The sequence below is a fragment of the Apium graveolens genome, chromosome 8, assembly GCF_009905375.1.
Source record: "Apium graveolens cultivar Ventura chromosome 8, ASM990537v1, whole genome shotgun sequence".
NCBI classification, from domain to species: Eukaryota; Viridiplantae; Streptophyta; class Magnoliopsida; order Apiales; family Apiaceae; genus Apium; species Apium graveolens.
Genome location: NC_133654.1, coordinates 45465224 through 45482791, shown reverse-complemented (window position 1 = coordinate 45482791; position 17568 = coordinate 45465224). Strand labels below are relative to the sequence as shown.

The following is a 17568-nucleotide window of genomic DNA, read 5'->3' as shown; positions in this document are numbered from 1 at the left end:
ACAAAACTATGCTTAGCTATGCATAGTACCATTTTTGTGATATAATTGAAGGTCCCTATTATAATGTATAAAATTAATATTATGGGAAATCTCGTCATACATGAATGCATGATCGCTTCACTAATTCTACCGCACCTTGCACTGTAAGAAGCCCAGCAAGGTGACATCTCTGCTTTCCGACATGCTTAGTTTGAGTAAAACTACTCATCTTCTATAATAATATAAAATCACTCCTGTCTAATTTGCTTCGAAAAACTGGTAGAGAACCTTATACCTCTGGTTAGCAGTTCAAGTTTTTAACTATTAAAGCATATAGAAGTAAAAATGCAGGATTAACTTGTGGAAAATGGAAAAAAAAACAAGTACTCGGTAACTCTATAAATACTACTGTCTACAAGTTCACAAATTTGAAGTTAACTTGCAGAACATATCGCTTGCCAAGTTTCTTTCACTCCGATCAGACTAACAGAAAACGTTTTGCTACAAAATTCTAGCAATTATTTAAGTTGTAATCCCAATTAGCCCATTTATATTGATCTGTCAAGTTTCAAGTAAAGCCGGGGATCTCCCCGGGCATTGGAGCCAGCTCATTTTTGTTAAACCTATCCTCCTCATAGAACGATGCCCGCACCACTCTACCCCCAAAAAAACGACCTTCAAGATCAATAAGTGCTTTTGTTGCTTCCCCTTCTCTCTCAAACTGCACAAATATTCTGACTGCTTCATCAGTTGGGAAGTTTGGCTCTGTAATCTCAAATATTAGGACCCTGGTCACCGTTCCATACTTGGCACACTCTGATGCAACCTCCCCTTCTAGATCATCATCAACCTCACCAGGACCCACCTTTGTGAAAGAGCATACACGATAGGAAGAAAATTAGTACTGGATAATATGGATCACCTGGTTTAATATAATATACCAACTATTACTTCAAAAATCTAGTCAATATTTTTGTCACAAAACCTTTGAGGATACCCCAATAATTATTAACAGTTATATATGTAATGCATATAGCTCAGAAAAATTAATCACTGAATTATAAATTTACAACAGCTATTGAACAAAACATACACATAATGTTCATGCCCAGCCCAAGTCATACGCAATCAATGAGAGGCACAAGATACAATGTCCAGGCATCTTTCACAACTCTTATGTGTATAAATAGTTCAATACTTTAAATATACCATCTATTTGAAGGAATTTACAAGTTAATTAAATGTGAGTTATTTGCAAAATGCATCCCCATGGTTTGACCAAAATGTATTTTTTTACCTATACTTTAGATAACTGCACTTTAAATCCCCTTACTATTTCGGCGCAACAAATTGCACCCTTTTCGATAAATTTGTTAAAATTCTCAGGGGCATTTTAGGAAATTAAAATATTTAATTATAATTAGATCATTATTTAAGTTTTTTGACCCTCTAAATGATACTTTTCGAAAATATTTAAAGAACGGAAGTTGTAGAGAATAAAAAGATCTTCTCGAAATAAAAAGGTTCAAAATGCTCCTTAAATATAATTAGATCTATGATTTTTTTTTGGTAAAGCGCTTCAATTTGGATCCTGTGCTTTTTTTGTGATCTGTGCGTTAAACAACACTGATACAGATGCTCCTTGACATATCATTTGCTGAGTGGTTAGGTGATGTCCCCTCCACCATATCATAGAACTCCTTAACTAGCAACTGCTCATGTCTAAGACTAAAACAGCAATAGAAGGTGCAGGCTTTTTACCCAAATAGTTTTGATAGGGGATGGGGACTGATTAGGTTTACGGTAGAAAACCCATGCAAGAGATTTTCAGAAGCAACACTATATTAATCTCAATTATAAAACTCTGTTTAAATTATTAAAAGTACTTCCCCAATCCTCAATACAAATTAAAGTACATTTTGCAACGTTTATACTAACATCCATTTTTTATCATATATGCTTGCTAATCTTTCTGTTTCCTACTACTACTCAATAGTCAATATACATTTCTATTGAGCAAAGTTCATACAAACTTCAGACTACCAACAATATTTCCCTCCTGATAAGTAACCTGTATATAATCCTACAGAGAATTCTAAAAACAAAATACAGCTGCTTAGCAAGAAAAAAACAAACAAAACAAAATACAGCTTTCTGTAATAGAAACTTGGCTATAGTCTATAGTTTGTAAACAAAGTGACATACTTTTACAACTGCATAAGAAATTGATATCAACTAAATCAAATGATGTGCTCTACAGAATCATTTTCTTATCATTTTAAAGATAAATCCTACTATCCTAGTAATACCTTCAATGTCATTAGAAGGTATATTAGGTGTTAGGGAGTTAGCAATTTTAGAGCGTTTTCAAATCCTAATTCTTCCTAAATGATTTAGAATGCTACTTGTTATCTTAAATATCTATAAGTAGTGGTTTAACTGCAATGTCGCTTCTAAACAATAAACATAATATTCAACAACCAACAAATATGTATCAACAATAAGAATAAGAATACTACTACGACAAAAAAAAAAGAGTTCCATCACACATACCATATTCCTAAATGCAATCTTTTTAATTACAAACTTTTTTAATCATATCTGATTGCTGATCTTTCTATTTCAAAATACTACTCAATATGCATTTCTATGAGCAAAGTCCATCCAAAGTTAAGACTACCACCAATATTTCCCTTATGATAAGTAACCTTTAAATCCAACAGAGAATTTTAAAAACAAAATGCAGCTGCTTGTAATAGAAACTTGGCTATTGTTTGTAAACCAAACTGACATACTTTTACAACTATATAAGAAACTGATATCGACTAAATCAAATGATGTGCTTTACATCAATCATTGCCCTTATAGATATTAAACGTACTTCCCCAATCCCCAATACAAATCAAAGTGCATTTTGCAATGTTATACTAACAACCATTTTTTATCATATCTGCTTGCTAATCTTTCTGTTTCATAATACTACTCAATAGTCAATTTACATTTCCATTGGGCAAAGTTTATACAAACTTCAGACTACCAACAATATTTCCCTCCTGATAAGTAACCTTTATATAATCCTACAGAGAATTCTAAAAAACAAAATACAGCTGCTTAGCAAGAAAAAAAACAAAAAAAATACAGCTTTTTGTAATAGAAACTTGGCTATAGTCTATAGTTTGTAAACAAAGTGGCATAGAGTTTGCATATTTTACAACGTTTTCAAATCTTAACTCTTCCCCAAAGATTTAATATGCCTCTTGTTGTTCTCTTAAAACTCTCTAGGAAGCTATTTAACTCTAATTTCGCTTCTAAACAATAAACATATAATTCAGCAGCCAACAAATATGTATTAACAATACAAATAGAATACTACTAAATAAAAGAAATCGTTCCGTAAACACACATACCATATTTCTAAGCAACACAACTCTCGTCGGCATCCCATTAATATTAACACTCTTAACCTTCTTCTCCTTCTCCTGTTTCTCACTAGCATTCACAATAACTCCAGCTCTCCTATCCGTCTTTTTCGCCATCAAAGGTGTCGTAATCCCCTGCTCCTGTTTCCCCAACCCCTGTCCTTGCTTCCACCCCATCTTCGCCATCATCCTCTGAGCCGCAGTCATCTGCCCCCCAGCTCCCACTCCCAATCCTCCCGTCTCCGACTTCCCAATCAAAAACCCATCCCCACTCCCCGTAGGCGAATCCTCCCTCTCTCTCTCCCTCTCCCTCCCCACATTCCCCCCACTCATCGCCGCTCTCCTCTTCCACGCTTCCTCACCCGAAACACTCAACTCTCTCTCCCTCTCCCTCTCTCTGTCCTCTCTCTCCCTCCTCTCTCTCTCCTCCTCCTCAACTCTCCTCCTATCCAACTCTCTCTTAACCTCTCTCTCCTTCTCTCTCTCCCTCTTCTTCCTCCGATACTCGTCGTAATCATTCGGTCTACCTGGATCATACTCCTCCACAACAGCACCAGTCAATCCAACAACTCCACCTTGCAAATTCCCCACAATTACAGCTGGACTTGACACAATTGGAGTCGAAACCACTTTGGAAACAGGCTTAGGCTTAGACTGAGACTTCATTATCGTATTCGGGGTTGCGAAAACAGAAGCAGGCTTACGGAGAGTAGGAGGAGCCATTTTAACAGTGGATGACCAGACATTAGAAGTGGGATTGTTTGATTGCTTCTTGTCTTCGTCTGTTGTTGAGGATGGTGGTGGCAGATCTCCGTATAATCCGCCCAACATTGTTTAAGGTTGTTGTAAGAGAAGCTAGGGTTTGTGTCTGAGAGATTTGTGTAATATGAACCCTATAATTTGTGTTTTCTGATTTGGGGGTGTGTTTTTTTTTTTTAACTTTGTAGAGGTCGCGTTGTTGATATATTTTTTATTTTTGTCTATTTTAAATTCAAATGGAAAATCATATAATAAAGAAACGCAGTTTTCGAATGAAAATTATAAAAACAAATCTTTTTTATGCTAAATCATATTATCTATTCAAATGTTTTGTACACAGAATTACAGTTTTTATTTTAATAATTTCTGTCTTTTCTACATGACTTGCGCATTACATATGAATTATAACTTTAAAATTATAGGCTAAGAAAACATTCACATTTATTAACAATGGAGGATGCATTTCATAAATTTGATGATTATTATGAAAGTAAAATATTGAAGAAAACTAAAATTAGATATTATGAACAATGAATGTTGCATACTCGGCTAAAAAGTTTTATAATAAATAAATAATATTGTATAATAAATTAAAGTGTTTTTTGTTCTATATATTTTAAAAGAACAATTTTACTATGACGGACAATTTATCTTCTAACAATTGATTAATTTTTTTAATGTGGTGTACAAATTTTTATCTTAATTTAGTTATCTTTTCAATAATTTTCCAGCCCTGAAATAAAATTGATTGCTGTGTTTGGTTTAATTAGTAACCAGTTAACCACAAACAGCTCACTGCAAAACAAGCTATGTACAAAATATGAAATAAAATATGTACAAAATATGAAATAAAATGTGGCTTGCACTGCAGGATTGGTGGATAGGAGTGAGATGCACAAAAGGTCCACCGGATTGAATTTTGACCAGACCTTAAAAAGCCTAGACTTTGATCGGACCGAGTTTTTCGGGTTTTGACTTTGACCTATACCGGTCAAACCGGATTTTCCGAAAATGTCAGAGCCCGTTTGGGCCCTCGCGGCGAGCCTTATCGGACTTTTTTTTAGCCGGATCGGATCGGGCCAGACTTTTTCTAATTTAAATCGGATCGAGTTTTATTAGAGATTCCGAAGATTAAATATGATAGCAACTAGATCATTGTAAAAATATACTCCCTCCGTCCCTCTCATTTTTTTACCATGCTTGACACGCATTTTAAGGCAACTATAAAGTATATTTCCGTAATTTATTTTTAAAATTTTCTTTTTTTGTATAAAAGTTTGAACATTATATTTTTATTTAGAAGAATTTTTTTTTAAAAAATAATTATGCAAATACATTTAATAAGAGCATTAAAGTGCGTGTCGGGACCCCGTCCCCCAATGTAAAGAATTGAGGGGGACAGAGGGAGTATTAGTTTACATGTAATATTTTATGAAAATATTACTTCGTTGGAAACATTTATATTCGGCAAAAAATAAACATGTTTATAGAATAATATGTTTTATCATTATTATTCAAATATGTATAGTATACTTACTATTTCTTCTTTCATTATTTATGTAATGAAGTATATAAATAATATTATTAATCACAAACATGTAAATATATATGTGTTTAAAATATTATTTATATTTATAGTAAATGTGAATTCATAAATATATAAGAAAATATATTAGAATAATCAGATTTTAACCAGAATTTTTCGTGTTTTTAATCGGGCCGGACCGGGCCGAAGCCCGGGCTTTTAATCGAGTCGGGCTGGATTGAAGCCCGGGCCTTTAACGGACCGAAGCCCGGGTCGGACCGGGTTTTGCATAAAAATACAGGACCCGTCGAGGCTCTAAGCCCGGGCCGGGACCGGGCCGGGCTTGACTGGTTTTTGACTGGACGGCCCGGGCTTGACTGGTTTTTGACTGGATCGAACCGGGCCAGATTTTCGGGTTCGGTTTGTTGTACATCTCTAATTAGGAGAGACCGCCGGTTAATTGAAAAAGAAAAACAAAGCACTCTATATATATCACGCAAAGAAACAATAATAAGCTGGAATCAATTCTTCAACAACTCTTTGGGAACTTAAAGAAGTTTCATATCATTCTAGTGAAATGTGATAAAAACCTAATGCAACTGACATAGGAACTGGTTATCCACGTGCAGTGGCGTATCTAGAAAAGCAATTTAGAGGTGTCAAATTTAAAAATAATTCGACAATTTTTAATATTTAGTGTATAAATTTTATTTCAGCAGGGTCAAAGTACTAAATTGAATATACATTTTGATCAATAAAGATTTAAAATACTAAAATTTATACATAATTTTAAGTTTAGGGGGTCAACTGACCCCGCTCGCCGGCGAGGTGTTGACTACGGCCCTGATCTAAATCATGAAATTCAACTTAAGAGAGATTGGTCCGAATATATGATGACAGAATTATAAATTATTGGCTCGAAATTCGGCTCGCTCGATTAGAATTACAGCCCCGACTTAATTTCATCTAAAAATGTATCCTTCACAAAATTCATGTAATATATATAGGGTTAATATATATACATATATATATATATATATATATTATCACATCAGATCTTGTTTCTACTAATTACCGCCAACTTAATTAATGCCAAATGGATTGTGTTTGAACTTATTTGAACATATTAAATTCAAGCCTATTTCATTTCTGAAATAATTGTTTACGATTTTAGAATATGTTTGTTTTGAAAATAATATAATTCTACAGACTATTCTCTTATTCATGATTATGTTTTAGTCGTCTTCACAATTAATTTTTGTGAAATTACAATAATTAGTGAGAGAAATTATTAGAATTTCATTTTGAATTATTCAAATATAGGATTAGAAAGGATTATAATTCAGAATTTGTAATGTTTGGAACGAATATTTTCAACCATGATCTTCAAAACAAAATAAGTTCAAATATGATCTTTTATTGTATTGTGAAGAAAACGAAATGAAAAACACATTTCCTAGATATTCACCAAGCAATCAGTTGAGGATTTTCTAGGCTCTGAGCTGCTTTAGTTCTTCAATCAACACCATTTATTTTTCCGATCCACATAAATGGACTTCCTCCAGAAAAATTAAATCGACTTCCTCCAGAAAAATTCCTTGGTCGTTACAGAAAAATTAGAAATAATGAGGCTCATACTGCGCTTCGAGATGCACTAATTGAACATTTGTGGGAAGAATATGCTAATTCTGAGAATTAGTATTAGTTAACGATATTTTAAGATTTAATTAATATTTATACTTTTCTTATTTGAATGTAATGTTTTATTAACGGTTTTATTATAAAAATTATAACTAAATGTGTTTACTATTTTTCATATATATTTGAAGTTTAATTAGAATTCTATTATTCATTTATTAACAATTTTAAAATAAAACAAGTAATTAATAATAATAAAAAAATATAAAGATAATATCTTACATCATACAAAAATAATATATTTATTATTATAAGACCTTAAAATAATTAAATAAATATTTTGAGATTTGGACCGAAATTTGGACCGAACTGTTGGAGTTGGAGAGGGGTTCGGTCCAAATTTGGACCGAGAGGTTCGGTCCAAATTTGGACCGAGAGGTACGGTCCAAATTTGGACCAAACTCTTGGAATTGCTCTTAAATAGCCTTCTTAGCCACTTCTCCAAGTTGATTATTAATCTTCTTCCTCATCTCCTTCACCATTTCATCCTCACCATCCATCAACTTCTTCAAAGCCTTGTCTATTTTCTCTCTTTCAATAATTTTCCTAGCACAATCAATCCACAAGTTCCAATCCTCTACACCAACTTCAACTCCAATCCCGTAAACTTTGCGTTAATAGTTTCTCAAAGCGTACAAAGGCCATGTCGCCATTGGTACGCCATAGCTCACTGATTCAATCACAGAGTTCCCCCCACAATGACTCAAAAACCCGCCCACTGATGGATGGTCTAAGATTAAAACTTGAGCCGCCCATCCTTTAATGATCAGGCCCCTCTTGATTTTAATCACCCTTTGATTATAACCTGACGGTGTCCAATTGATCATGTCATCATCCTTCTCTTCATCCTTACCGATTACCACCTAGATAAAATCGTACCCGCACAATGCACACACTATTTCCATAAGCTGAGTGTCTGCAAAAACATATGCACTACCAAAACAAACATAAATAACAGAGTTGGGTTCTTTTTCGCGGAGCCAAGTTAGGCACTCATTCTCAGCGGTAACCGATTTATACCCTCTTTCGGCCTTACTATTACTACTTGAATGAATTAAAGACGCCGGACCGCGTGAAATATTTTAATTTTTTCTCCCATAATATGTTATCAATCTTGTACGATAAAGACATTATTATATATATATATATTGAATATAAAACTAATTCACAAGAACATTGCTAATTCTTAAATCACATAAGCATATAAGAATTAACAATTAATGTAACGACTGGGAACTTTACGTGTATATTATATCATGATTATAATAAAATTTGTGAATTAATGTGTCATTTATGTGTGATTATCTGATAAACCCTAACTTTTACGTGATATGTGTATTCCATGTCATTTCTGTATTTTTTAAGGTATTTTTCAGATATTTTATTATGCATTTATATGTTTTATTTCAAACGTTTTATGACCCAAATGATGATTTTAAAGCCAGTATTTCAAATAAAATAATGGGCCTTATTTTTCATCAAATGGCTTTTACAATCGCCTTGTTCTGAACATCTAGATAATTTATAAATTTTCTCGTTTTACGAAAAATGATTTTTCCGGGCCCCATTGGGTGTCAAAAACCCCACAAAAATCACATTTTTATTTTTATAAAATTATAGGACTTTCATTTATATTATTTCTTTGCATTTTTGCATTATTCACAATTTTTGGGAATTTTTGGCATATATATTGTATATATAAAATATTTATAAATTAAATTTTAATACTAAAAAATTATAAAAATTAGGGCCCAATATTTTTATTTAATGTATAATTAGCCCCTTAATTTTAATTAGGAGTATTATTTTTACTACTATAAATAGCCTAATTTTTATTTAATTAATTATAATTAATCATTAAAATCTGCTAAATTACCAAAAATTCTCTGAAATCGGGTCGGGAAGAACAGGTTCGGGTCGAAGAATCAAGTCGTGTTTTCTCACTGATTACAACATCAAATCGTGTGATTCAAGTACTCAAATCGAAGGTTTTGATCCGTTCTTTCTGTTTCTTGCATCAATTTCACGTTTTATTGCATCGTTTTTGATTTTTGATTTCTAGGGTTTATGTTCGAATTAGGGCTTTTTGATTCTGGGGTTATTTTGATGTTTTGATGATTGATATAACTTTGTTAGATAATTACAGTCGATTCATGGTGTTTAATTGAACAAACGATGCTTGGATAGTGATTCACGAATTCTAGGGTTTAGGTCGAATTTTCAAAACATAACTCGATGATTTCTGTGAATCTTTGGTTCCTGAAAGTTTAGGGCTTTGATTGTATGTATTCATAGCTTTAATTTGCACTATTAAACGTTAAGTTTCATGTACAAATGAATGATTTCATATTTTGGCCGGAGTTTAAGGTCGGTTTTGACCGGAGATGGTGATTCCGTGATGTTTGTGGTTTGTTTTGGCCTGAGTCAGATTGAGGAAGTTGTTTTGAGTTGAAACCCTGTAAAAATCAGTACAAACGGTACTGATTTTGGCCTGAATCGTGGTTGCCGGAGTCCGGGGAACCCACCAGAATCTGGAAAATTTCCGGTCTGTTCATCCCGACCCGGATTGTTCTTGGCAACCCGGTTTCTGACCCAATTTTAACCCGCCTTTGATCCGTTTCTGACAGATTCTGGTTTCTGACAAATGTTTTTGTAATTTATTTTATTTTCATTTTAATTCTAAAAAAATCAGATTTATTTATTTTATAAATTGATTAAATAATTATTTAATTAATTGATTTATATTATAAATAATTCTGAATTATTTTCTAAAAATCAGATTGAATTATTTTCTTAATTATTTATTATTTATTTATTACTTATTAATTATTTAAAAGTGATTAATTATTTTGATAATTAATCAAATAATTTTCAGTAAATCATAATAAATTCATTTTAATTTCAAAAAAATTATGGAAAAATTATTTTTAATTCTGATTTTCTTAAATAATGATTTAAAAATTATTTTTGGGTTTTAAAAATTAGTAATAATTATTTATAATGATTAATAAATGGAATTATCAGTATTTAATTAATAATAATTCAACCGTTAGTCCGTTTTGCGTGAAACGAAAGCCTGTTAACTCAGAAAAATGAATCCTTTTCATTAAAAATAATATCAAAGCTTAATTTCTTTTAAAAGTTAGTTGATTTTGTGACTTGTTTGATTATCAGTCAAGTTACGTGCCGAGACGAGTCCGAAAAATTCCGGAAAAATGGGAAACGAGTCAGATAACGATCAGTTGAGCGATCAGCGAGTCGATTTTGGTTTTAAAAATTATTTTAACCATAAAAATGATTTTGTGCTTATGTGCTTATGTGTATTACGTGGTTAATCGAGTCTTACTTGCTTATATGTAATAAATGAGTCAGTCATAAGCGCATAGGTAGATGTTAGGATCAGTCTGAAGTTGATTCAAGATGCAAATGAAGTACGACGTGACTTAACCAGTCTATTTTGCCAACAGAAGCTAAGCCAGCCAGGCCAGTTGAGTCGGTAATAGTCCAAGGTGATAGACATAAGTGATTCAATTGCAGTAAGTCGCGCAGAAGGCAAGTTTTTCCTCTATTCTACTTTCGGAATAGTGATATTGATTCAAATATTTATCACATTTACATTCTCTTGATTATTGTTCTTGATCACTAATATACAATCCTTATCCCTTTGTTCATATTTCATTTCAATTCTTGATTTCTCCGTTTCTTTGGATTCTTGATTCATATTCTGTTGGTAACACATGGAGATTGATATATTCTAGTGTTTGGAATATATCAAAGCATACCGATTGTCCCGGTTGCTAAGCGATGGACTGGATAATGATATTTTGGGATTGAGTGTGTCTTAATCCTGAGGACCGGGATGACTGGTGCCTCGACGTGGGCCGTAGTGCCTGGGTACCCGACTGGATCTATATATTGAGATATGGATCTGCATTTTATTCTGACTGATCAGCAGAATATAGATGCGAACTTGTGTCCAGTTTAGTTTATTTGTACTCGCCAGTAATGGCCTTCTTTCTATTCTCGTGAGGTTATATCTTGGCAGATATACCTGGGATGGCGGATTCATTTAAAATGCTTTAACACTGTTTATATGTTTGTGGACTTGTTGAGCAACTTTTGGCTCACCCTTTTTTTTTGTTATTCACCTTATTGTTTTCAGTTAAGAAGGAATATGAAACCAATCAGGACTCGAGTGGTAAAGAAGCGAGTCAAGCCTCGGGATCCTCTTATACCCAAGGTGTTGATCCCAATCCAGGAAGAAAGCATTGAGTTTCCCGAGCAGGTGGAGTGTTGATAGATAGTAGGTGTGTGTGTTTGAATAAAAGTAAAACTTAGATTAAAATGAATTAGACAATGGTTTGTAATAAAGAGAGTTTGTGAGACTTTGAATGTTGGTTTGTAATAAAAGTAGTTAGTGGTTTTTGTTTTCATACTTCAACCTAAAAAGATCCTGGTTAGTGTTAAAGGGGTTTAATTTCATTTCTTTATTAATTGTTAATCAGATTGTACATGTTTGGTGATTAGCTAGTAACCCCCAGACTTATACCCCGGGTCTGGAGGGCGTTACAATTAAATTAAGAGAAGAGTTTGAGAAAATAAACATAGATTGGATTTAATCTCGAGTCCAGAAAACTATCTCCTTAAAGCAGTTTCGCCCCGCACCATCCGTGTTTAGCGACCTGCTTCCCAGGATAAAACGAGATACTAGTATAATCGATAGATCGAATATACTCTCAGCGAACTTGAACTGAGCCCGAGAACTATCACCAGAATATTGGAAAAATTTAAGACTAAAAAGACCGAGAATGAAAGAGATGACTCTTATTTCCTCGACTTAATAAAACTGGTGCCCTAAGACTCTATTTATAAAGAGAGGCTTGAAAGGACTTGTTTTTCTTTTCGATATGGTACATGGTATTTATAAGAAAAACTAAGGAATAGGTTTGTGCTACTCTCGATGTGGTAAAAACCACTTTTCATATTAAAAGGTAAAACTTTGTAACATCAGTTCTCATTCACCTTTTACTCATTTTGAGCGTGTAAATATGCGTTGGAATCCCCTCGAAGAGGAGAATACGTTCCAATAAATACACACCACTAACACATAATGTGTCTCACTCATATAGAGTCTCAAAATGATTCACAACTTAGTCTAAAATACTAAGTTTGTCTAACATAATATTCTTATAGTAATCAGTGTACACTGACTCAAATTCCGAAAAGTTACTAACAACGATACCACAACTCTTCAAGTCGGCCTCTTTCCACTGTTCCATCAGTTGAGAGTACCTGTACATAGTCCGGAAGTTGTGACCGTGTCATTGTGATCTTATGAAGGAGATTCGGAATGACAAACGGTTCGTAATCAGAATCAACTTTGCGATGAGGTGCATCTGGTTCACGAATAGCCTGTTTAAGTGTTTGCGGCAAAATAATCGTTGCTTGAAACACTATCCTTGGAACCCCGATTATGATAGCAAAATCAGCCGTCCAAGGAAAAAACATATCGGAAATAATAACATCAGGAGGGCCCGACATCATAAAATGTTCAAAATTAGCATGAACCCCGATTATGAAATGAAGTGTTTGACACGCATTTTAAGGCTCTTGTCTAGTATAGTTGTATAACTTATTTTGAAAATTTTCTTTTTCTGAATAATAGTTTAAACATTTAATATTTATTCAGAAGAAAAAGATTTGAAAAATAATTTATATAACTATACTAGATTGGAGCCTTAAAATGCGTGTCGAATACTTCATTTTAAATGTTAACAATTCAAAGGGACGGAGGGAGTAAATATTAAGTAAATACATTAAATTATATGACACAAAAGTTATAGTCCGATACCAATTAAAATTTAATTCAGACTTATGGTTCCATAATCGATATAACAATGAAGTATAAAATTCTTGGTCTCTATAATGATATTTGATCGAAACCGAATCTAAGCCAAGTTCAGCTATGGTTCATTTTACTAAAATAATATAAATAATATGAGATCCAAAATAGACGGGATTTAATAATTTCCCAATTAGGGTTCTTATTTTATTTTAATTAACTTTTCATCATATTTTGATCATTTACAAAACGAACATGAGACATGTATCGTATACTCAAAACAAATATAACTAGAGCCACCAAATAATTCTAACAAATTTTAATGTTAATGATTGATACATAAAATTTATATTAAAATCTGATCTAATATAAGTAACTGTTAGGAATATGTTGTAGTCTTGATGATAATCACCAAAATACCTTAGGTAGATTTGTTAGGAATATGTGTATTAGTTTGATGATAAGTTAAGCAAAACACTTAAGTAGAAATCTAGTGTTTGTAGCCTCAACGGATAAGACCATCTTGGCTATCCGTTGAAGGAGTAGCTTTACTTAGCAATAAGTTTAGTATTGTAGCATATTTCACTCTCTAGTATCAACCTGTAATTCTTAGATGTTGTTAGGAAATAATCAGTCATGTTGACTACTAATGGATGTACAAATAGGAGGGCTAATTGTAAATATTTCATGCCTTGTAATTTTGTATAAGTGAAGAAGTGTCAACGGATATTGAAGACCTTCAACGGATAAGAAACAATGCCTCAACGGATAATATCCATCAACGGATAATATCCATCAACGGATAAATGCCTCAACGGATAATATCCATCAACGGATAATATCCATCAACGGATAATATCCATCAACGGATAAGTACTTCAACGGATAAAGACTTCAACTGATAAGGCATCAACGGATGAAGCCTTCAACGGATGCTTAGTTCATTAGCAGTTGATAGTGACAATTCACAAGCTGACAGAGGCACATGGGTTGACAGAGACATACTGGAATGTGGAAGCCTCTTGGAGGAATCAAGAAAATGCAGCATTTCCATTCTGATACAAACAAGGAAGTATTCAAAGATTTACAGATTACTCTAGATTGCATTGGATAGAGAAATGAAGAAGAAACATGTGAAGAATCTTTTCAATTGTATTTTACAGTTTGTCTTCACTTGTAAACTTGGTGATATATAAACCAAGTAGCAGCTAGTAATTACATATGAATTTTCCTTGAGCTGTTTAGAAAAATTAAAAGAGAAAATCATCTAGTTTGTACTAGGAAGCAGCTGTGATTTAATTCTTTGAATTACAGATTTTCTGAAATAACACATCTCTGGTGGAACAACAAATCCACCAGAAAAGTTTTTAAAAGTTCTTTATGTTCATTACATTTTTGTTTGAATATATATCTGTCTGCATCAGTTTCAAGCAATTCACACACATTTGATCACTCAAACACTTAGCCTTAGAAACTGCTCAAAACTTGAAAAAGTTTTGAGATTTACATTCAACCCCCCTTCTGTAAATCTCATTATTAGTCCACTGGGAATAACAATTGGTATCAGAGCAAGCTCTTAACATACAAAGAGTTTAAAGATCTATTCTGCTAACATCATGAGTGCACAGAAGAATCCTCCTGCTAACATCATGAATAGGAAGGATATTGTGTAAAGATCCCAGTCCTGGAAAAAGATAATTATCATCACTGGAAAGTGAAGATGCATTTACATCTTCTTTCTCAAGATGAAAGCTACATCAACTGTATTGAAAATGGTCCTCACATCCCTCACAAAGTAGCCACAGCTGCCACTGCAACAGTTGCTGTTGGACAGTCTATTCCCAAGCCAAAAGCAGAATGGACTATTGAAGACATGGAAGAAATCCGCAAGGATAAGAAAGCTATGAACATTTTGTTTAATGGCTTAGATCAAGATATGTTTGACAATGTCATCAATAGCCAAACTGTAAAGGAAGTTTGGGATACTGTACAAATCATCTGTGAAGGTACTGAGCAGGTCAGAGAAAACAAGATGCAGCTTCTTATTCAACAGTATGAATATTTTCACTTTGAAGAAGGTGAATCACTAAATGATACCTTCAACAGGTTTCAGAAACTGTTGAATGGATTGAAGCTGTATGGTAGAGTGTACCAAGTCAAGGATTCCAACTTAAAATTTCTTAGGTCTCTGCCAAAGGAGTGGAAGCCCATGACTGTCTCTTTGAGAAATTCTCAAGATTATAAGAACTTCACACTTGAAAGATTATATGGAATTCTGAAGACTTATGAACTTGAAATGGAGCAGGATGAGCTGTTGGAAAAAGGAAAGAGAAAAGGAGGAACAGTTGCTCTTGTAGCTGACAGTGAGAAGATGGAATCCAAGAATGAGAAGAAGACAATGCCAAGTCTCAAAATTGGTACAAGCAAATCAGAATCAAGCAAGGGTAAAGAGCAAGTTGCTGAGAATGAAGACAATTCCAGTCATGATGAATCTGATGATATTGAAGAACATTTGGCCTTTCTGTCCAGGAGGTTTGCAAAAATGAAGTTCAGGAAAAACACGAAGTTCACTAAGCCAAACAAAAACATGGTGGACAAATCAAAGTTCAAATGTTATAACTGTGGCATTAGTGGACACTTTGCAAGTGAGTGTAGGAAGCCAAATTCTGAGAAAAAGAAATTTGAGCAAGTTGATTACAAAAAGAAGTATTTTGATTTGCTCAAACAAAAGGAAAGAGCTTTTCTCACTCAAGATGATTGGGCAGCAGATGGGGTAAATGAAGATGATGATGTGGAATATGTCAACCTAGCCCTGATGGCTAATTCTGATGAAAATGAAACTAGTTCATCAAGCAACCAGGTAATTACTACTGATCTCTCTCAGCTTTCTAAACATGAATGCAATGAAGCCATAAATGATATGACCAATGAATTATATCATTTGCGTGTTTCCCTTAAATCACTAGCAAAAGAAAACACTAGGATCAAGGAGAATAATGTGTTTTTAAGTGATAGGAATGCTGTGTTAGAGGATCAGGTAATTGAGCTTGAAAAGATGAAACTTAAATGCTTGACTGTTGAGAGTGAACTAGCAGAAGCTGTTAAGAAAGTAGAAATTCTTTCTACACAGTTAGAATGTGAGCAAGAGGTAATCAAGGCCTGGAAAACATCTAGGGATGTTAGTATTCAGATTGCAAAGGTTCAGGGAATTGAATCATTCTGTGAGGATGCCTGGAAGAAAAACAAAAAGGAGTTAGAATTAATTGATGGATTGTCAACGGATGTGGAATCAACGGATGATGAAAGTTATCCGTTGAAGGAAGAAAAGGAGCATCCGTTGAAGGCTCATCAATTAAAACAGGCAAGTTCTATTAAAAATAAAAATCTCAATAAAAAGAATGATTCAACTCTCAAGAACTTTGTCAAAGAAGGAGCTAGCACATCCAGAGATGTCAGTAAGGTGAATATAGGACACATGACTTTAGATCAGCTAAAAGATAGGCTCAAGTTGGTTGAGGATAAGAAGGAAACTAAAAGAAAATCTAAAAGAAATGGGAAGGTAGGGATTAATAAACATAACAATTATACACCTAATAGGTATGCTCCTAGAAAAAGCTGTGTGCATTGTAAAAGTGTTCATCACCTATCTGATAATTGCAAATCTGTTAAAAATGCTCCCATGCCTTCAAATCCCTCCATGCCTAAAATGTCTATGTCACCTATGCATGCTATGCCTGTTATGTCTCACCTGAATCCCCATGCACATTTTTCAAACATGACATATATTAACAATCCTTATTTTACTGCATTTAGTATGCCTCAAATGCCATACAATATGCCTATGTGGAATAACATGTTTGCACAACCTATGCCTTATCAAATTCAAACAGATGTGTTAAATGATTCTATGACTAACCCTACACTTCAACCAACCACATCTGAGACCAAGGGTGACCCAAAGTTACCTAAGTCAAAAGATGCAGGAGGAATGAAGTCTAGGAAAAAGACTAACAAGGCTGGACCCAAGGAAACTTGGGTACCAAAATCAACTTGATTGATTTTGTTGTGTGCAGGGACAAAGAAGAAATCTATGGTACTTGGACAGTGGTTGCTCAAGACACATGACAGGAGATTTCACCCTGCTCACAGAGTTTAAGGAAAGAGCTGGCCCTAGCATAACCTTTGGAGATGACATCAAAGGATTCACTATGGGATATGGCTTGATTTCAAAAGAAAATGTCATCATTGATGAAGTTGCATTGGTTGATGGTCTCAAACACAATTTATTGAGCATCAGTCAACTATGTGACAGAGGGAATACTGTTTCCTTCAATTCTGAAGCCTGT

At 33.7% G+C, this 17568-nt stretch overlaps 1 protein-coding gene and 1 pseudogene across 1 annotated transcript; both read right to left on the bottom strand.

Moving 5' to 3' along the window:
• Positions 1-347: 347 nt before the first annotated feature.
• Positions 348-4336, bottom strand: LOC141677909 (DNA-damage-repair/toleration protein 111). Its single transcript, XM_074484031.1, has 2 exons — positions 3387-4336; positions 348-844 (listed from the first exon to the last, which is right to left on the bottom strand). Exons 1-2 carry the CDS (start codon positions 4227-4229, stop codon positions 548-550), a joined length of 1140 nt encoding a protein of 379 aa, XP_074340132.1. The 5' UTR covers positions 4230-4336; the 3' UTR covers positions 348-547.
• A 3460-nt stretch (positions 4337-7796) lies between these two features.
• LOC141679543 (putative UDP-glucosyl transferase 73B6) lies at positions 7797-14667 on the bottom strand (annotated as a pseudogene).
• Between the last annotated feature and the right edge of the window lie 2901 nt (positions 14668-17568).

What these genes read in the sequence shown, in the direction of transcription:
- LOC141677909 (XM_074484031.1), bottom strand. Translation starts at nt 4,229, where the DNA reads ATGTTGGGCGGATTATACGGAGATCTGCCACCACCATCCTCAACAACA. An exon ending in TTGTGTTGCTTAGAAATATG is followed by an intron (nt 845 to 3,386) that starts GTATGTGTGTTT and finishes TCTTTCACAAAG; the next exon opens with GTGGGTCCTGGTGAGGTTGA.